Below are 22,092 nucleotides of genomic sequence, written 5' to 3'. Positions count from 1 at the left end.
CACCAACTTTCATGGTGTCACAGGGTTTCCTTTGTTCGATGTACTCATTCATGGTTGACTCCAGCAAGTAGGCATATTTTCCTTTGGACTTCCGTACTCGAGCTACCCCTTCTGCTGTAGTCCTCACAAACACAGATGGTTCTGCACTTTTCATATAGGTCCACATTTTATCAAATACTGCAATTTTAGATCTCTGTGGAGACAATATGAAGCCTAATTAACTAATCTTTCTGTAGACAGCAAAAGCACACCTGGGAAAATATGACTATGTTATTTTTAGGCAAATTTATTATCCAACTTTGAAAGATAGCAACACCTACATTCCCTTTTTCTATAAATATTATGCTGTCATTGTATTTTTTTTTGTTTTCGTTATATCGGTGTTAAAGATTTGAAGTGAACAGCAGTACTTCCACTTTATGAGGTGTGCCAAATTAAAAGGCTTATATTCAAACTTCAGCAAAATATTAATCAGAAATTCCCACTCAAACAAGATGATCTTTTTTTGCAGCTCTGCAGCTGTGCATTACGCAAACAAGATGTGAGCTGAAATGTGTCAGTGGCACCAGAAAACTTCAGATTGCTCCACAGAGGAAACTAACATTGCTGTGAAAGCTGAAGGGAACATTAATAGTGAGGCACCTGGTTCAAGGTTGTTCTTACTCCACATGCCTCTCCTATTCAACTCAGCAGGTCAGGGTTTTCCTTCAGAAAAGTTTTTACCTGAAGTACATTTCTTTCGTTTTAACCAGTTGGTAGTTATAACTATAACTGGCAGTTTTAACTACCAACTGATTGTTATTTTTTAACCTGGAAAAAATAAAGGAAACCAGTTTGCCACCTAGATGTCACCAGAAAGGAAGCAGTGCTATCAAAGAAACAGCAGACACAACGGGACATGTGACAAGTCAGGGTCAGATATTACTATTATATGTGCTAGTATACCAAGTCGGTATAAAAGATAAAACTTATGATAAAAATGTATTAGAGGCACTTCTCTAATAGAAACATCTTACAACATATACTTCAGAATTGCAATTCTGCTCCAGTATCTATGACCGTACCATTTTAAAAATAATCGAATCAAGTATAAAAGCATTAGTAATGCCTTCACCGTCTCCGAAGGTTTCACTGTTCTTGTGGTATTGCATTAGCATTTTCCCAGACTTACCCTTATCTTCATGCCCAGAAATGTAGTCTAGGAAAATTCTGAGGCTCAGATTTCTCCATGGTCTCTGTACAGCTATTAGTATGAAAGGTTCTGGCAGTACCAAGAAAGATTTCTAACATCTAAATTTTCCAACCATTACCAGAATGTACATGCGCATTGACAAAGTTGGCTTTTTGCAAGTTCCCTTGCAGACCAGTTGTTGCATATTCTGATCTACTGATCTATACATACTCAGTATACCCATAAATACCAAAAGACTTGGATATGCTCAGCATAACCAGAATGACAGAAAAATAACAGCGTGCTAAAGGCACAGTGGGTTTCTCAGATTCTTGGAACATCTGCCATATTGCATACACATTGTTTCTGTTCCATCCAGAAGATCCTAAAACATATGATCCTAAAAATTAGGAGAATCCTAAAAAAATATATATCGCACCATCTTTGAAAAGGCAATTCAAGAAGCAAACTATCACTGTGCACTATAAGCTGGGCAGCTGAACAGGAAAGGCACAAGGAGCAGTCTTCCCAAATGGTCAAGTGTTAAGAAGATACTTCCCACTAGATGGCCCACAGGGTCCTTGTTGTATGCATAAAGGTATGAATATCTGACCCAGCAATCATGAAAATAAAAATCTGTAAGTGTTCTGTAAGAATGTCACCAGAAAAATAACACTCAGAATGTGCCATGACCACACAGTCCTCTGTGGGGGGAGATGGCAGGCCCATGGAACCCCTGGGCCCCCTGGAAGCGAAAGAGCTGGAGGCATTGAGGGGAGTAAGACCGTTCCCCTGAGAAAGGTGGAAGTGGCTGCATATTCCCATGGAAGTGGCCCTGAGAGTTGGACGGCATGATGTCAGGGGAAGTCACAGCCCCACAGCTGAAGTCTGAGGACTTTGGAGTATTGTGGAGTGTTAGGGCGTTTTTCATGGGAGCAGTGAAGCCAACCAGATAATCCCCATGGACACAGCCTTGAGTTGTGTGCAGGTGCACATTCCTTAGTATTTTTGTAGAAAGATGTTTGTGTTATGTGTGTGAGAAAGCAGAGTTAGGAAAACCTAATAAAAGGCTGCCTGCTGCTCTGAGCAGGCAGACATCCCTTTGTCTCACCATCCTTGTGTGTGTTGTGTGTCTTCTTCCCCCCTTGGACCGGGACCCCTTCGACGGATACCCAGCGACAGTCCTCTGCAGCCATGAACACTGAAAAGCATCATGCTGGAATTCATACAGCTATGTTTTGATCCTTACTTAGTCCTTGACCTTGTCTAGTTCTTTAAAAAATAAGAGCAGTGAACCACTACCTACAGGTGACTTCTATGGTTTTTTTTATATTGCTACATAATATATGTTGTAATACATTTGGTTTTCAGAACTGTGCCTTTTTTTTCCCTTCATTATTTTCATAACTTCTTATTCGAAAGGTAGAGCTAAAGATGTGGAAAATGGCAGTTAAGAGACCATCAAGCATTCAGTGTGCACACACACACTCACTCACTCATAAAGCCCACATTATTGGACTGCTAAAAAAAGCACACGTAAATATCCTAATTCAAATGTATTGTAGACCAAACAACAACTAAAAGCACACTGCATTGTTATTTACATTTGGCCAGTGCTAGAGTTGACCATATTTTTTATACCTATGCTGTGCTTGTTTTGCCTGGGGTAGAGTTAGTTTTCTTCACAGTAGCTAGTATGGGGCCTTCATCTCCTTAAAGTGCATTTGGAAAAGCATGCGGTCATTATCAACAGGGGACTAAACCATGAGGAAACAGAATCCTTGTGAATGTGGGATGCTCCGTGTGCAAGTTGGGCTTTCACAGTTCTTTCTCATATACTCTTTCTTTTAATGGCATCAAAACCCTGAAAGGACAGCAGCGCTCCATAAAAAACACCACAACTTTTAATCATGCACCACAAATACAGAACCATTGTTGATTGCCATATTATTTGACTATAAGAAGGAAAGAATATGGAAATTATCTGCATTGCTCTTAATTACTGTAGCTGATTGCTATTGCAAGGTGACACTCCAGTGTATATATGAAATGCTAAAAGCTAATTATAACTTTAGTATTACAATCAACACCAACATGACAGTACAAGACCCTAATATTCACAATGAACATCTTTTATCACATTATTTAAGACTTACTATGACAATACAATGATATAAAAATACTCTAGGAACTGGGTAATACTAATAATAATAGTTATTGTTACATGTACACATTCCATTTGTATGTAAAATATTGCCTTCATTAATAAACTAATTAGAAAATTAATTTATGCAAAGTTTTATCAACTTAATTAGCTGTGTTTTGTGGGTCACCAGATGACTTTTCTTTTGACTTTCAAAGACCTATTATTCTTCAAACTGGGGTGCTGTATTTAGTATGTCATTGACAGAAATAGCTTCTCAGACTACTAACATTCTACTAGATGATGATCTGGTACTGTGGGAGCAGATGCCTAATTCTCAAATACGATTTGTGAAACCACCTTGTTGACCTTCCGTACTGAACAAAAGTACAGGAACTGGTATTGTCACCAGTAGTTAAAAAAAAGTAACGACAAATAAAACTTGCCAATTTACATAGTAAATCAAATACTAATAGATCCAAAAAACACAGAACAGAACTAATTTTTTCAGTCTCTTTAATTAGCTAAAGATTAAAAGGACAGAGTTAAAAAGATTTAAAGATTTAACACACTTACCCTTGTTTATACTGGGTGAATATTTAAGGTGAATGAAAGTTCAACTAAGTTGAAGTTCTAAATTTTATAATAATTTTATTGAGTAATGGTAAAAATTAGTTGCATCTTAATATGCAGTTTTATAGCTTTTTAGTTTCCATTACTTCAGCTACCGAAAATATCTTTACTATATTTGGTGTAATTAATAAAAAATCTAGAACATTCTACTTCAGAACTAATTCCTCAAAAGTATACTTAAAATAATTTTTTCCAAAAACGTGCAAGACAATGATCTTATATATTCATCCTATTCTTCACATGATTCAGAATTAAGTGATCCAGGTTTGTCTTACAAAGGCATGTTAAAGTTCCCAAACCATTTAACTGCCATTAAAATACCTCCTGAAATGACTCCTCCTCTGAGACTTACTAATCTCAACTTCCTTGGAATCGAAATTCCTCCCCATCATTCAGCATATTCATAAAATAAAAACAGACCATTTCAAAGTCATTGCTTTAAAAACTCAGATACATGTCACAAAAACTAATTTCTACAATTTTGAAGTGATGATCACAAGGAAAAGCCTGCTGTGCACTCCTAGAACTAACTTTACTGTAATAAACCTACCAATATAGGGACAACTGTACTACAGTCATGTTGTGGCATCTACTACTACAGCTTTGCAACATCACTGTAACACGAATGTAGATTTGTGAGCAGGATCTAGATTTGATCAGACGAAACCCGACAACATAAAGGAAACAGTAGTGGTATAATGCCAACTGAAGAAAACAGCAAACAGCAGCAAGTTTTCAAACCTCACAAGTGAGAAAAAGAACGGCAGAAAGGCACCTGCCGTGTAGTGGGAAGAAACGCAGAGAACAAAGACAATCTACGCAAAGGACATAATCTAAATATATACTTTAGCCTTGTTTTTGATGAGATTAAAATAAAGAAAGACTGGAACACTTGATGCTGGAACATGTTGCCCAGAGAAGTTCTGGATGCCCCATCCCTGGAGGTGTTCAAGTTCAGGCTGGATGAGGCTCTGAGTAACCTGGTCTAGTGAAAGGTGTCCCTGTCCATGGCAGGGGCTTTGGAACTAGATGATCTTTAAGGACCCTTGCAACCCATGACTAAGTAATAGGAATGAGGGTACAGAAAAGGAAACGATCAAGCTGGATGAAAATGAAAAAAAACTTATAGCAGTCATACTAGGGGAGGGAGAATAAACTAAATTCCAAAACACAAGAACACTTTCTCAAGAAGTCGCAAACCTGTAGAGAACTGCAGATGCTGTTTCTGGAATCTAGAACCATAAACTTACTGCCTGGACTGAGGAATGAAAAAGCATTCAAAGCAGATACTGCTCTTTTGGTATGAAGATCTGCATGGCATGCACAGCTTCTGATGACACTTTAAAGTGAAAACATTTCAAGACAGAAATGACTGGGATTAGTAGCAAAGGAAATTGGGATAGCAAAACACATCAAGCCAGATAATAGGATATTATTTATTTGTTATATATGAGAAGTGGAAAATTCTGATCACTAGACTGATAGAAAGGAAGTTAAACTTTCCAGTTCAAAAGTATGGTCCAGCAATTTGGGACCAGTAAGAAAATCAGCAATACAATTGAAGATCATCAGTTGATAAAAACAAAAGAAACACAGATCTGTCACTATGATCAAATAGGTTACCAGAAAACACTGTGACAGGATTGGGAGAAAGTTATTTCCAGAAAAGACAGAGAAATATTAATGCCTTTGTACAAAGCAAACTGACATCTCAGATGGCATACAAAGTACACCTCTGCTCATTCAGGATTAATGCATCAGGAAAATAAGCACTGAGAAGAAAAAAATCCACATAATTATTAATGTACTGTAAAATTGAGGATAAACTAGTTATAAGTACATATAGGTTGGAAAAATAAAAGAATGTTCCTAACCATAACAAGCGAGGTATTATGGAATTATGTGCTCCCAGGAGTAATGCAAAAAGAACTTATTTATACATAGAGTGTGGCAATTTATACGACAGATTAAGCAACACTGGAGAATCTTCAAACTATAGTGCTGCAAATTCATTTTTGTCCATCACAAAATTACCTTCTACACAGCATACTTTATTTAGAACATCCAAGAAAGCCTGATGAAAACTTGAAAGAAACGATCAGGAATATAATGTGTTTTTTATTGGCACAATTTTCCCCCCAAAACAAGAATATAAAATTCTATTAAAAAGGAATACGTTTAATTTTTAATAAGTATTATGCAAATACTAATTTGAAATTGAGGTTTCTGGGTGATATTTGTAACAAGATTTCCGAAGTCCCACAGAGTTTTGGTCACTAGGCTTACTGACATTAGAATTTTGGGTAATGTGGAAGCAGAAAAAAAACAAACCCTGAAAAATAACAAAAAGATACTTTGAAGAAAAAAGGAAATATTGAATACTGAATTATTTTAAAATAACTTTCAGAATGGCCTAAATCAATTCTTTTGTGTGTTGTCAAGATGCAAGGACCTCAAAAAACAAGACACAAGTGAAAATTCTTCACTTGAACCCTCTATATTACAGAAAAGTGTATCTTCAGTAATATGCTACTGGATGCAAAGGGCAGTCTTTGCACTAACTCAGATCTGACTATTCTCATTATTTCAGCTATGTACCTTTTTCTCCTGTCAAACTAAAGAGTCAAACCCGCACTCTCCAATCACATCTGCTTCACAGATTCATGAAAAGCCATTCCTATACCCCCTGCCTCCTAACGTGCCAAGCAGAGTCTGAGGTAAATTTTACAGAAGATGTCATAACTGAGCCTTTCGTCTCCTTCACCTCTCAGAGGCTTCTGTTGAGCAAGTCAAAATTTAACTCTGGAAACATATGTCCTATAATTCTGCTACATCTCAAACTTCAAAAACTGAGAGTGAGGTATGATTCATAGTTTTTTATCTCAATTTAATTTAAAAAAAAAAATCAGTGTTTCTTCTCTTCTCCCTGGTTTTAAAGATTTGCTGTGGCATATTTTTTTAGAAATTTCAATATCTCAATGAGCATGAAGACAGATCCAGGTTCATAGACTGATGTATACTTTCTCTCTTTTTCCATAACCTTTTGTAATGTAATTGCTAACTTAAATACTTTTACAAGTTAAAAAATATTTCAAAATACTCATAAAACTAGAGGCACTGGGCTGTGTTTAAGACTCCTAGAAAAGACACTACTATTTTCCCTCAGGCCAAATTTTCTTTGCCTCCCAAGAGATAACACTTTTGCAGCAGAAATTACTCAAGGAGTCTTGTCAGCTCTTCTTATGTTTATTGCTGGCTTTCCACTATGTGAGAGGATTTCTTTACAAGACCAAGGATTATCATCCTTCCAGCATGTTTCCAATGCCCAACTTTTCATTCTGCAACTCTTGTCTCTTAAGAAAGAATAAGCAACTCTTGCATAGTCTCCTCAGTGAAACATAAAGGATACTACCTTGTTATGGAGCAGTTCTACTTGGTTTTATTTTGGCAGAGGATCTATTTTTAAAGGCCACCAAAACAGCTAGAACAAAACAGATTGGTCTGTTCATGTCACACTTGGTTCAAGAATAGGTAAATATGAAGAGGTTTTAAATAAAAACTAATGCAGAGAGAAAGCAAATTAGTCTAATTATTGCTGTGCACATTGTTTTTTGTTTTTTTTGAGATGCCTTATTACCTTACACACAGGACTAGTTACAATTTATCTTCTATGGGAAAAAAGGTAGCAAGATTGATGTCATTTGTCTATCTGATTTGTACGTACCTTTAACGAACAGAGCTAGGCATACAACAAAAATATGATTCAATTGTAAAAATAATTAACTTTTGTTCTGGTTGTATCATTTTGATAGTAATTTTCAATATGCCTTCAAGAAGGTGGAATGCATGGAAACCTTCCAGTGAATGCTTGCATACTTACTTTGATTCTTCCCGTGTCATAGCCCTTGAAAATATGTGAGGCAACTTCAGGAGTTAACACATGTAGGTAATGCTTTAAAATTAACTTCTGCAGTGGCAGGTGAACAGTAGACTGTCTTCTTGGGTGGCTTTTTTCCCCACTTCAAAGTTAACTATTTATCAACTGCATTTACCACAGTCGCTGAGAAATCACTGAAGGTAAAAATAGTGCGTGAGCGTGGAGAGTGTCACTAGTACGTACCGGAGAGATGGAATTGCACTGTCCCACAATTTACCACTCCATCAAGTAGTGTGTGTGACCTGACACTCAGAGAGATGAGGCACCTACACAAGGTCAACTGAAACTACTCCTGACTCTTCCAAACTGTGCTTGCAGACTTATCCACATTCTCATGACTACGATCCACTACTGATTTGAGAAAAATGACGCACTTTGGGAAAACCATGGCCATGCATAATTTCTTTGATCTTCTGCCCATAACCCAAGAGAAAATGCAACAGCAATGCAACATATATTTTTGTCTGGGCTTTCAGTTGCACTAAGAACTCTACAAGCACTATCTCTAAAGCAGAGACACTAGCAAATATTAGAAGTGGTAAATAACTCAGTGTAACAAAACTCTTTAGATTTGGATTCTACTTGCAGTTCTGCTCGTACCAACTTTGAGATCTCCTGAGGAAAACTACTCCACATTTTGGTATTTACAGTGACCTGATAGATCTGCCATTAAAGAAAACAATTCTGTATCTATAGATTTATATTTATAAAATTATCTATAACATTATTATTAACAACTAATAGTATCCTGCTGATATTTACTACTCAGCAATGCTGTGTCACTACATTTCAATTTTTTTTTTCTCTTTTAAAATACTCTTAAATCCATTACTTCTGCACTGACATGTACCAAGCTTCTGCTTCTCATCTTAAAGCAGCACTAGAAACACCAGAGTACAATGCCTTTTCATCCCTTTTTCTCAGTTATGCTTCCTGATGCAGTGCCAACTGATGCTGTGCTCACTGTTGGCAAGAATAGCTCCTACTGGTCCATACTACCTTTAAAGCTAGGGAGTTCATACCTAAATTAGGGTAAAGAGCAAAGACAATACATCTTTTGTCATGAATGCCAAGGATGTTATCTCTTATTCACATGATATCACCTAGCTTGTATGCCTACTGTCTGTAGGATGTGTGGTGAGCAGTCATAGAAGCTGGACAAAGACTTGGACCCACCTCTTTCTTTTAACATTGCATACATATATATCAAGCTATTCGGGACAGGATTTTTCAGCTGATTTTCACCATCTAGCTTATTGCTGAGAATTCCTTTTTGAAAAATACTGTGAAACATTTCTTTTTCAATTGTGTAAAGTATTATCAGAAAACATCTTTTAATAGCAAAGAAAATTCAGTTTACTGTTCTCATCCCCAGTACACAGCTATCCTTAATTTTATGCTGTTCCAGCATATGCTCTACTAGTGAAGATTCAGTATACGTTCCATTAAAAGAAGATAGACTTGCAAATAATGCTACTTCTTGAACTGAAAACAGACTAACTGAAAACCCCCAAATGTTTAATTCCTGACAGTGACAGAGCAAAAGCCAGCCCATTTTAGCATGCTGCTAGAAAAATACTCAAGTTGTTTCCAGCTGTTCAAAGAATTTGAGTCCTTATTTCAAGTCATATAAAAATCACACATCTACTTCAATCCAGTCAGAACACAGGTATACTCTGGTTTAAATTTTAGTCTCAATGCTAGAGATTCCTTTCACATTATCTGCAGCAGAAAGATTATCATTCTTGAAACTTGAGTTTCAGGCCTCCTGAAACAAATTCTGACAGTTATTTCCTGAAAAATAACTGGGCAAGTTTAAGTGATTTTTAGCAAATAGTAGATAGAGCCATCAGACTAAGAAGTTGTATTGCACATAGTGCACCAACTTTTTTGTGATAGAAGCTGCTGAGAAGAAATTCCCATACATCATTAGAGCCTTGTTTGTGCAGAGCCAAAATATGAAGAATATGCCCTCTCAAAGCCTCCACCTAATTTTTACAAAAATAAGTTCTTAATGCTCAAGTAATCACCAGGAACATTAGTTGTGTAAAAGTGGAAATATGTATATATACGCTAGGAGCATAACTACATACTAAAGCATGCACATACAAACATTTTTTGCTTTAAAAAGAAAAGCTTAAAAACCTCTAAAGAGAAACTATTCAAAAGAAGTGACCTACTTTGAATTCACATTTAATCCCCAGTACAGCCATGATCTAAAAGGTTTATGTTCACAAAACCAGAAACACGTCTATATGCTTCTAAATGCTTCTAAACACTCTTAGCACAAATCTGATCTCATTTTTACTACCTTACACACCTGATGTTAGTTTTGGTTTAGCTAATAGGAATGCAATCAGCAGCACGTATTATTACTGAACCTATCATCAGAATCAGAAAATAATGCTTTTCTACAGTTGAGACAAGTATGGATGAGACCAGTTAAGTATGCATTACAGGATCCAGTGAAAACCAAAATCTAGCAGTTACTGCTCTAATGATACAGTATATAAAAAAAACATTTGTGAGAACCTGTTTCATTTTATTTTCATGTCAACCTGTGTTTGAAATGTAAACAAATTATTTATAACTATTTTAAAATAGATTTTGTTTAAACCTAGCATCCTGCACTAAAAAACCATGAAAACACAAGTTATTTTTCTATTTTGGCATGCCAGATGTACTTCCATTGCACAGAGAGAGACACATAGGGCACACACACAAGGTAAAGCTGTTATGTTTTTTTTCTCAGCAGCCTTAGTCTCTCACTCATTTGCTGGATGGATTTCACCATGCTAGCTGGTGTCTCAAGGGCTGTCTGAGAGACTCACACATTGGAAGTTTCATGTATTTTTAAAACTGAAATACACAGAGGTAGAAGGTGAGGACTGACAGCCTTCCAAGGCATTGCTGTAATGCAAATACAAATAAGAACTGTTTTCAAAAGTAGGCATGTATTTACTACAGCAGCCAGCAGGATTATATTCCATTCCCCCTCTGCAAGCTTGAAAAATCATGTGGAATACTTATTAAAACATGAATGTGCATCTTCCCATGTTCGTGTTCACTGTGTGAGTACCTAAAATATAGCAGAGCTATTAAACAGAGGAATGATATCAACTCCCTTCTTCAAACATACCTTGTTTTTCACTTTATAGTGGAATGTTTTTTTAGGTAATTTTGCTTTGCATATTTATATCAAGACCCTTATATTTGTATATAGATAATAAAATGTAACAATAATGAATAAACAAAAACACCTAGACTTGTGAGTTGAGCTGTGTATGTCACATTTTCATATCAATCTTTTAATAAAGCCTAGGGAAAACACTTTTACATGAGCAAAGACCTATTTAAAACAATCTAAAAAAAAATCTAAAAAGTAGAAATTCTTACCCTAAAGAACTCTTTAGTGGAGCCAGAATCTAATGTCCCATAAGCAATTTCTGTTTGCTTGGAAAGATCCTCTGCACTTTCAATGGGAGACACCATCCTCTCAACCGTCAGGAAGGCAGCTAAGTTAGCCGTGTAGGATGAGATTATGATGAGGGTAAAGAACCACCACACACCTCCAACAATGCGCCCCGACAGGGATCTAATAACAAGTATGAAATGGATTTGTAAAGTGAAATGAAAGTCCTAAAAAGGAACACGTTTTACAGTTTTACACAAATGACGCATTATACTATAGGGAAGCATTTCAGGCTATCTCACAGTGCAGCTCTGCATAGTCATTAGATAGGAAATCAAGGCATTCTCCACTATATCTCCTGGACTTTGCTGAAATCAGGACTCCAGAGTTTACATTTGGGAGAACTTAGTGATCCAGTTCTTCAAAGTTTTCATCACTCTTGAAGAAAACTGCTCCCACCGCAATGTGCTATATTTAACCTATAAGCTTATTGTCCTCTGAAGTGATTTTGTGTGACATTATGATGAAGATCAAACAAAACCAGCGAAAGAGTGCTTTCAGAAAAATCAGTATGCACTTTAAAATCAAGTGTCTGTAGCCTGATTATTTTCCTAAGACATTCAGACACAGACTGATTTCTGTTGTGGACAATCTGTACAATAGCATTATTTGCAAAAGCGGGCCCAGGAAATATCTATAGCCTAAAAAGTGCACACAACTTTTGAAAGATACAAGCATTTAACAAATGGAGGACTGGACATGAAACAATCAGTGATAATACAGGAAAATGGTGAAGAAAGTATATTTTTAAAAATAATAATAATCTGATGTTTATAACTGCAGCAGGTGGGCTCTTATGGATCTGTGTTTTGCATCTCCTGCTCAAGAAGAAAGAAGAAAAGAGAACTGAAGAAAACATACAGAACAGTATAAAGTACACAACACAATAATTTCCAATACTAGAAAATATAAGAGAAATATTGATACTGCATTATTGTCAAACTTGACCTTTTTTTAAGCAACCCTTTAAACTTTGAAATTAATTGCTACTTTGTTTCTAAACAAGACATTATAGGAAATAGTACATAATCTTTGGAGATGTGCTTAATTATTTGGCAGTAATGTGCATGTAGTTGAAAGTCTAGTACTAAGGAGTTGCAGGAACTTAGGTACGTCTTGATGCAACTCCTCTATCTATTAAACTCACCCAGTCTACTGTACTATAAATGAGACCACAAACTAATTCTGACAGAATATATAGATAGATATAACTACATATATATACATTTAAACATGATAGTTATGTAAAGCAGATTTATTAAACTGGGAATAAAAATAAATAGAATCAATTCCGGACAAATTATTTCTACTGCTATTGTATAAAATGTCTGTGGTAATTCTGACACTAAAAGATTTATTCCATGTCCCACCAGATTCACTAATTCACTCTACTACATGAAAATCAAGTCATATAAAGTACAGAATGTGTTATTCAAAGGACCATAAAAAAAAATTATTTCAAGGTCCTTCTAAATTGAGACGTATTCTGCAAACTACTCTTTCTGTCACCTTTAAAAAAATATTACATTTTGACAGGGAGGTAATTTCAGTATAAAATAATTCTACAAGTAAAATATTGAGTTATATGATATACTGAATATATTGTATTACATATTTGTAATACAATATGTCCATGTGTATTTAATAACCACCAACTTTATGGCACTTTATATTATATAATATTGATGACACCCTCTGTAATTGACAATAATCTTCAGAAGCCCATGATCTGTGAGCAAAGTTGCAACCCACTTTGTGAAAAAAGAATAAGCTCAATACCAACCCAAACATTATGCTTCCATATGACATTTTAAAGGTAAAATTATTTGGGTGTCATTTGTATTCAAAATTTCCCCAGACAGTCTGTCCCAGTTAAATAAATAATTTCCTTTTGTATGTACATTTCAAAAAGTTTCTAAAGATTGATATTTATATGCTAGTATGAATCCACACTTTAGAAGCACCTAATTTACCAGACTTTTAAGTACTGGTAAATTAACAACTTCTGTGCACAATTACATAAATTTTTGCACCACATTTTATACTTAGAAAGGTATTATCTGGCAGAACTGAGAGCACATTCACATCTCAAAAAAAGACGAGGAGAACTTTGCTATAAGTTATCGTTATCATTATCATATATTATTCTACTCTGTTGTTTCTGTGCTACCCATGAGGAAACATGGGGACTGCTACTAATGACTTTTTCCAGATGGTCTAGTCTTACTCACTAACACCGTCTGTTTCAGTCAGGCAGCGCTAGTTACCTGTCTACTCTAAAATTCTTACAGTGCTTGTCATTTTTATTAGAGAAATGATAACAGTAGTGCAAAATTTAACTTCACAAAGGTATTTTGCTGATGCCTGAAGGTACTCCTTTTCATATTTACAACGATTCATCTGCAGAGAGTTGAAATCCCATAGTGATAGTTTTGGTGCATAACCTGAAGTGGTTTTGGCCCTTTTTTACTTTTAGAATAAACAGATGATATACAAACTAACCACTGTCCTCAAAATTATGCTTGCAATGAAATAAAGCACTGTTAGTTTCACTGAAACTAAATCTTGAATATGCAAAATTATTTGTTTCATGCACCTTTTATTATTATCATTATTCTTCTATTACCTTTCAAAAGCTATCAAACTGCTAAACAACTATTGTGCTTTCATAGCCAGTAAAATAATAATAATAATAATGAAAATCATTATACTTCTATAACCTTCCAATAAAGCTTTCAATAAAAATAATTTTGTAGCTTAAAGGGGCCTTTGCAGACAACTAAACCTGTGAAGCATGTAATGGATACAAAAACACCACAGGGCTGAAATTAACACAACTTCTCATGACCTGCAAAAACTTGCTCTCTTCACTGTCTTTTTTCTTGTGTACCATTCTTCCCATGTTATATGCCAAATCCATTGTATCTTTCATCATAGAGCCTGGCATCTCCCACTGTGATATGGCAGCCTTTACACAGAATTGCTTAAGTTCTCACACAATAAATGCTCTGCTATTTCTGCAGTAGAAAAACTTGAAAACCTGCTGTTGCCTTTTTGGATGCATTACATATGAAAGAAATGCTTTGTGCGATTTGTTTTGCACACCAACCATAGACTTACTAGAAATTGACCTGTTCCCTCTCTTAACTCTAGGACATTTACAAGAAAGTTAAACTGCTTAGTATAACTAGACAAATCTTCTGATTTGACTTCCTTAAACCCTCCAGTTGCCCTATTTCATTTGTTACTATAGTTCCTTCAAGCAGCAAGTAGTTATTTACCTACCTACTTACCACTTTGCTGAATCAGGGCTAGAACCACTTGTGCACAAGCAAAATAGAATATTTAATGAACTGCAAAGGAATTAACTTAGGTGCTTTACAGTTGTCCCTAATAAAGCAGGTGAAAATCCATTAGGAATTAAGCTCTTATAAACTGGACCTTCAGATTCATTTTAGCAATTTCCTTTGTGACTTTTCTAAAACTAGGCCATGGAAAAACAGCAGTCTTTTGCAACTATTCACATGAAATTAGAACCATCGCATGACTTTTATTTCAGTTCAAGGCTCTCCTGGGGAATAACAGTGGGTTAATAACCGTGTTATGCTATGCGGTGAGTTTTAGAGGGAAAGTGCTGCCTGTGTAGTTTGCAACTAGTGTTACCCCTTTTTCCCATTACAGTTGTTGTGAACCATATGCACTGTCAACTGTAAAATGGGAATATGCAGCAAAAACACGGTACCCCTCCAAGAAGGCATGAAATGATGTGAACCTTATGCATTTTACAGTCTCGGCATGGTGTATATAACTTCACTTGGTAAATGTATGATCGACATTAAGAAATATCGATCAAATACATCATGAACCTGCTTTTGTTTCAAAGACTTCAACGATTTTAGGGAGGGAAAAAACACAGCAATTAATTCCTCTCCAAGAGTGAAAATATATGCACCACGAACCTCCTCTGGCTGAGACGGCTGAGACCAAAAATGCACAAAGTTGAAATGAGTGAGTAACCAACCTTGGCGAAATATCGCATCCTTGCTGCATAAAGGCACCCAGGGAAAACCAGAGACTATTAAATATCCCAAATTCATTAGTTGATTCATTAGTTTGCGTTTCTCTTCCATCTTCAAATTCCTCAGTGTGCCACTCGTATGGGCTAAATCTGCTGACCAGGAATAAAACTACACTGACCCCAATGTAGGCAAAAACAATGCACATCCAAATTTCATATGCTAACGGATCAAGAAATGAAAACACTCCTGGCTTGGACTTCTGAGGCTTCTTGATCATTATTGATATCCCCAGGCTCATAAAGGGCTTTGAGAAGTCAATCACCTCTTCTCTCACCAATGTTATAGTTAATGGAGCAATTGCAATATCGGCTTTCTGTAAAGGAAGAAAAAAAGGAAATAATAGCTAACATAATGCAAAGAATGGTTTCGTTTCTGTTGCATCTCACAAATGGAAAATAAGACAGCAGAGACTCCAGCAACATTTGTTTCACCGAGAGCATCCTATGGAGAATTTCAGAAGCTTTTAGTTGAACTTGTACAAATATACAAATATATATTTGTACAATATACAAATATAATGATAGTATTGGCATATTCCAAGTTTTTGTTTTCACATATGCCCTTTTAGAAGTATATGATATTTAAACATTTAGCAAAGTACTTTGCTTTTCACCTGGTTAGAAGGATGAAATATTCATTCACTTCATTTGCATTTAAAATGTAATTCCATATTTTACTTTCAGAATTTTTCATGCCATTACAAATTGCTAATTCTCTATCAAATGAATTAGATAATTTTCCTATATTCTACAGAGAAAACAAAACCAAATCCCACCCCTTCCATCAGTCATCTTTAATGGCTTTATTATAGAAGATTTTCTTACCCCATAAACAAGTTCTCCAACCATCCCATTCCAGATTTTCGTGTCTGCATCCCTCGCCCCATACTTGCCATCCCCAACAATTGTGAGCTTATATTTGAATCCACAGTGTTTAGCAATTTCTGTTGCTAAATCCACACAGTAGCCCTCATATCGATCATTTCCTTCAAGCATTTCATGATTTTTCTTCATCATGACATATGGGGACTCCTGCACAGAAAGAACTTGCCTTAGCTACTTGGTAGAGAGAGATGCATCAGTTGTACACTTAGATTAATATGCTCCCTTTTATATGTGAAAAAAGAGAGAAGGCACCATCTGAATCATTCATGCTATGTATATGTTAGTTGTTAATTATTAATGTGACATGTCTTTAACACATTTAAAAGCTGCATTCTCCACAGTCATACACAAATAACAATACTTACAGGCATAGTGATTCCCAGAAGTATGTTAATAATGACCATGAATGTTAACAGGAGTCATGCATTCAGAGAAGAAAGAGTAAATTCCAAAATCAGTTTCTTTCTCTCATAAAGTTTGGATGGAAGAAGGTAAAGGTATTTAGTTGCTTTTGTTGTTGTCTTAATAGAAGAAAATTATTTTCTATTTCACAACCACATCTCTCCCTGGGAAAATACTTCAGGCTCTCCAGGCTATATTTTTATTGAAGTACTTCACAAGCAATAGGCAATATATCTATAACTATGCACTAAAGTTCAATCATCAGCAAAATTGGTGATGAGTCATAAGTCATATTAATGTATCTCCTCTTTGCTCAGCTGCTACAGAACTATTCTTGCATCCAGAGAAACTCCTGTGCTAACCTCTAACTTGTCCAAACTGATAAACATACTGTATAACTTACAGAAAAACGCTGTTCTATGACAATACATAATTTAATTTTCTAAACAGCCAGAATACAACTTTTAACATTTTATTTTACACTTTACTGATCTATAGCATCTACAATCCTAAAGCATATGAACCAGTCTCTTTGTTGTTTATCAAAATCTATTCTCTAAAATTAACACTACGGTTCTGCCTCTCAGAAAGTTCCTCTCCTTTGAAAGCAAATATATAATTTCCATTTTCAGGTTTAAAAATCTTAACTTTCTAGGATTTACAACCAATGACTATTTTTCTTCTACAGATCAAAACCGCATACTGAATCACATACATTTCCTTAATTTCCAGATTTTATTATGTATCATAATGAGTAACAGTTCACAACTTCAAATAATAAAAAGACAATATATTTAAACTAACATAATAATGAGAAACAAATCATTGTAGGACAGACTGTCTTCTGACAAAATATGAAGTTAATTACCAAAATAGTGGTGACAATAATAGTCTTATTCTCTAGTCCCGAAGATTCATTTCCAAGAGGGCCGTCAAGAGGATTCACAACCATTTTGTCCACTTCACTCCAATATCCAATCTAAAGAGAGTTTATAGGATGCACAGACACCAGTGAATATGAACTTTTATAGAAAAGGTAAAGCATGTTATTACTATGCCTTCAATTTGTACTTACAGAGAACTATTTCAGCTATGGATTTACCAGTGTAAGTATTTCTATTTATATAGTGAAAGACTACAACAAAGAGTAAAAAGATTCAAGTAATGACATTTGTTCATACTACTTTGTATGTAAAATAGGTTTACCATTTTTTATTCACATATTACAGGTTTTAATATCAACAGGTTTTAATATCAACATCACATACTGCAGAATTGAAAGGGTTATGAAATACTCCAGATTAGGAGGACACAAGAAACTGGCTTTTCCTGAAAGATTTGAAATTAGAGCAGAAAGATAAACACATTTATAAAAACATCACTGGAAAGCTTTATCTGGCTTTTGTCATTCAAAAGCATATTTCCCCAAATGCTGGCTCTAATTTAGCAATTCAAATCAGAAAAAAAACAACTTTAATCCACGAAACTGAAAGCAAAATATTCTTATGTAGTACTTACCAGAAATAATAACTCATACTTGTTAGAAAGAAATAATACAGATTTTTACTTCGTTCTGCAAAACCATTGTAGAACACACCTATGAACAAATATTATCATAACTCATGTTTTAATTAATGTTTCATTACCTACCTTAACCCACTTCTTAGCATGGTAAAACCTTTTAAAACACTGTAAGACAATTGAAATTACCTTCCGAGGACCAGTACTTTTGAGTTCCATGACGTTAATTGTAAAATTGATTCTCTTTCCATTCTGATCAAACTTTATATTCCCAGTTAGACCTTCCACCTGAACCTATAATAGACGAAGACGAAAGTGGTAGAAGAATTAAGTTTTTTTTTCTTTTTAGAAAATGCATTTTGTATTTCCACAAATGATTATTGATATTTCAAAAACATTCAGTTTAGACTCTTTTTCGTATGCAATATATTTTCTTAGACAAGTTCACAAGGACTTCACTTCCACATTATTCTCAGCAAGATCCAGGCAGATTAGGAGACTAGAGGATTCTTTTCAAGCATCTATAGGAAATTTCACACATGCACTCATCCCAGCATTCACTCCAGGGAAGTTACCTGTTTCAACGCCCTTTCTATTTCTACACCATGACCCCAGGGTACAGCTGGATTTGCAAGACAATCTCCAGCATTTCCTCTTCTGGAGATCTCAATCCTCTGTTTACGCAAATTACGGAAAGCTTCTGTCATCACTTGAACAGCATCATAGGTCAGAGCAGAGGTATACTGAAAAGAAGTGAAAATATTTAATTAAAAAACAGACTCAGTTTCACTACACCTTTCAATCCCCTTGGTAACCCACTGAACACAGAAACACATTAAAAATAGAAAGGATAGTAAGATATACCTGAAATCAGTTTTTCTTTTGTGACCCTCTGAGGGGTATCTATGAAAATTAATGAAGTGTTCTCCATTCAGAATGGTTAGGGGCAGTGCCAATAAATCTAAACTAAAGATTTACAGCTATTTTCAGTGTGAATTAAATTTCTTTTTCACTATGTAGCAGATATGGCTGGAAGTCCATGGAGGTGAAAGGGGAAAAAAGAAATTACTTCCACTATTTAACTTGAGCTAGCCGCTAAAAATAAGAAATTGTTCCTCTGGTTACACTCTTCATGGAGATGCATTTATTTACAGATTTCTAGACTTCATCTCCTCCCACATATATACACATAAAACCCAACAGCATATATTTGTATATACATATGCTCAAATTTTTTCCCTTAAATATAAAAACCCAGGGGGACCTATTTTCAAGTATGCAATACCTTGTCAACACCATGCAAAAATAGTTTTTGGGCTGAGATGCCTGGAAGAACTCATGCCCCTCAAAGAGCAATATAGGCAAGGAAGAGCCCCATGTTCCTAATCTGACATAATCTAAGGATCTTTACAACTTCAGAGACATCAGAGAAGAATCCTGTGATCACATGCATCAGAAACTGGGGCTAAACAGTCATAAGAAGTTGTCATCAGTGAGTGGAAAATTTTACATCTCAACTAACTAACTGAACTTAAACCACATGTGCACATACACTGAGGATTTTGTTGGATGGGCTTTATGAGCCAAGAACACTGCAATTATGCCAAATATAAGGGCCATTTTTGGAAATACGGGCCAGAATATAACTACTTACAGGCTTATGAATGAATGGAATGATCCCTGTGAAGGCTATTAGATGCTGAAAATATATAAACTGTAAAGCAGAGAGAAATGATATATTGGCTCTTTGCTTCAATGGCTCAGACTTTAATGAGAACTTTAATTAGTTAGCTCAAGTCATGCAGAAGGCTATTGTAATTGTAACCAAGGCAAGCTCCTGAATTGAGGTAGTTTTTGTATGCAACTGTTAGACCTTGGAAAGGAAGAAAAGGAAGGTAGAACTCTTTTTTTTCAGATCTATAAGCTGACTGAGTGATCAGTGTGAACCTTCTCAGTAAAGTTTTCTCAGTGACTTGTACAGAAATCTTTAAAGGGATCAGAATAGCAGAAGAATGAAGTGAAAGATTGGCTGGAGTCAATACTACTTTCTCCTACTGGAGTAGCAGTGATTAAATGTCTATGTGGATTTGGAGATGAGGTTTATAGAACCTTCTACAAAGACGGAAAGGACTCTGACTAGCAATAATTCCTTAAACATAGCTTTTTGCAGTACAGAAACAGATTGTTCCACACTAGGTTCTGAGAAATTTTGGACACAGCACTGTCATGAACACTGCATACCCTGAGTAGTAGAGAAAATATGAGCTTGAAATTGAGAAGTTATAATGCTATCTAATTCAGTTATTCTATGTTTCATTTGACCATTGAGATATATTTAATGTATTATCTCAAGAATATTATTCCTGTAGTATAGAATCACTGGCCTGAATATTCACAACTCAGTCATACATTAGGTTTGTGTAGAGCTTTGTCTATCAATCTGTATCTGTATGCGCATACATGTCATCACATATATAAAATCTACAGGTCATAATTGAGGTGAAGACATCTGTAATCTAAAGATCCCAAAATATTTTACAAGCACTGTTGGAGATGCCATGAAAGCAAACAGCCCATGAATCATTTCTTATTGCTTTATTCTGCATACACTTTCAGCTCCTAATAACCTTCATGGGGCTCATTAAAACTATCTACAGCTTCATAAATAGATGTAAAGTTGACAAACTAAACCTAAGTGAACTCATTACCATAAACAAGAAATGACATACCAATAACCTGCTCATGCAGAGCAGAGAGGTGTCTATGTGTATGTGTCTGCATAATAAATAAAATGGTCAGAAGTTAAAGGATGCATTAGCCCTGTCTTGATTCACTTTGGTTTACTGGAGATTCACCCACATTCTAGTCTGCACTATTAAAATAAATGGGAGCACTATTTGGAACATTATTCTGTAGAAGTGGGATGGGTCTTGCATCTTACTATTGTTATGGCAGTGTAAATCTCCCAATTTCATTTCAGTTCCTTTCAACTTTATATGATAATATCAGCAACTTTAATGCAAAATGGAATAGGTCCTATAGTAGAGATTCTACAGAATCACCTGCAATAATTAAAGCATGGCTAAGAATATGCAAAAAGAAAATCCTGCATGTCACAATTTTAGAACTATGATAATAATAAGCTGATAATATAAACTATAATATAATGCACTGAAGTGGCTAAAGATTTTACGGCTCTTGCTATAAAACACACATCTTATGAATGTCATATGAAAAGAATTTTCTCTAAGTAGATGCCCTAATTGCCAAGCAGAGAAAACACAAGGTCCAAGTGATTTTCAACTTAAATTTCTAACTAACTTCAACTTAAATGTTCTACAGACCTTAGCAAAATTTGTAAGTTGTAATTGCAAAGATGAATTTGAAAAGTAAAGACAAAACAAAGTCATCCCAGACTAAGCAGAAGATATTACTTATGCGCTGTCCAAGAAAAACTGGCAAGATGGTGCCTTTTTCAGCTGTTTTCCACTAAATTCAGAAGATACCAGGAATCTTTAACTAAGAGGCCCAGTATTCTATTTTGTACAGTCAGCAACTGAATCTTTTGAGGATGAAACTGGAGAATACAACCCCAGAAGAAAAAGATTTTGTTTATGTATCTTTCAAAGTTGTAAGATATTTGAAGCTGTTTTTAAATCTGTGTTTAACTCAATTCCTGCCCATGTGCTGAAGACAAAGCTGAGAGATACGATTAGACATCTAAAATATAACACTAAAAGAATAAACTTAAGCAGTGGAAAAGAAATAAATATCTCAAGACATCAATGCAAAAAAAGAGAAAAAAAGAGGAAAGTATTCTGAGTCACAAGAAGTTGAATTGTTTTTCTCT

General features: G+C 35.3%; 1 protein-coding gene across 4 annotated transcripts in view; it reads right to left on the bottom strand.

The window, feature by feature from the left end:
- GRIA2 (glutamate ionotropic receptor AMPA type subunit 2) overlaps positions 1–22,092 on the bottom strand; it is a 96,068-nt gene that overhangs the window by 6,111 nt on the left and 67,865 nt on the right. For all 4 annotated transcript variants that reach the window (XR_010430097.1, XM_064652322.1, XM_064652321.1 and 1 more), the window contains exons 7-13: positions 18,818–18,985; positions 18,432–18,536; positions 17,590–17,700; positions 16,260–16,466; positions 15,378–15,748; positions 11,281–11,479; positions 1–193 (exon numbers count right to left, since the gene is read on the bottom strand). The exon at positions 1–193 is cut by the window's left edge and continues 55 nt beyond it. Coding sequence is in view for 3 of the 4 variants with exons in the window: in XM_064652322.1 (XP_064508392.1) it covers positions 1–193; positions 11,281–11,479; positions 15,378–15,748; positions 16,260–16,466; positions 17,590–17,700; positions 18,432–18,536; positions 18,818–18,985 (1,354 nt within the window). In the remaining variant the exon portion in view is untranslated. The remainder of the gene's footprint in view (positions 194–11,280; positions 11,480–15,377; positions 15,749–16,259; positions 16,467–17,589; positions 17,701–18,431; positions 18,537–18,817; positions 18,986–22,092) is intronic.

This window comes from Pseudopipra pipra, chromosome 4 (genome assembly GCF_036250125.1).
Source record: "Pseudopipra pipra isolate bDixPip1 chromosome 4, bDixPip1.hap1, whole genome shotgun sequence".
NCBI lineage: Eukaryota > Metazoa > Chordata > Aves > Passeriformes > Pipridae > Pseudopipra > Pseudopipra pipra.
This window is presented reverse-complemented; position numbering and strand designations above follow the sequence as displayed.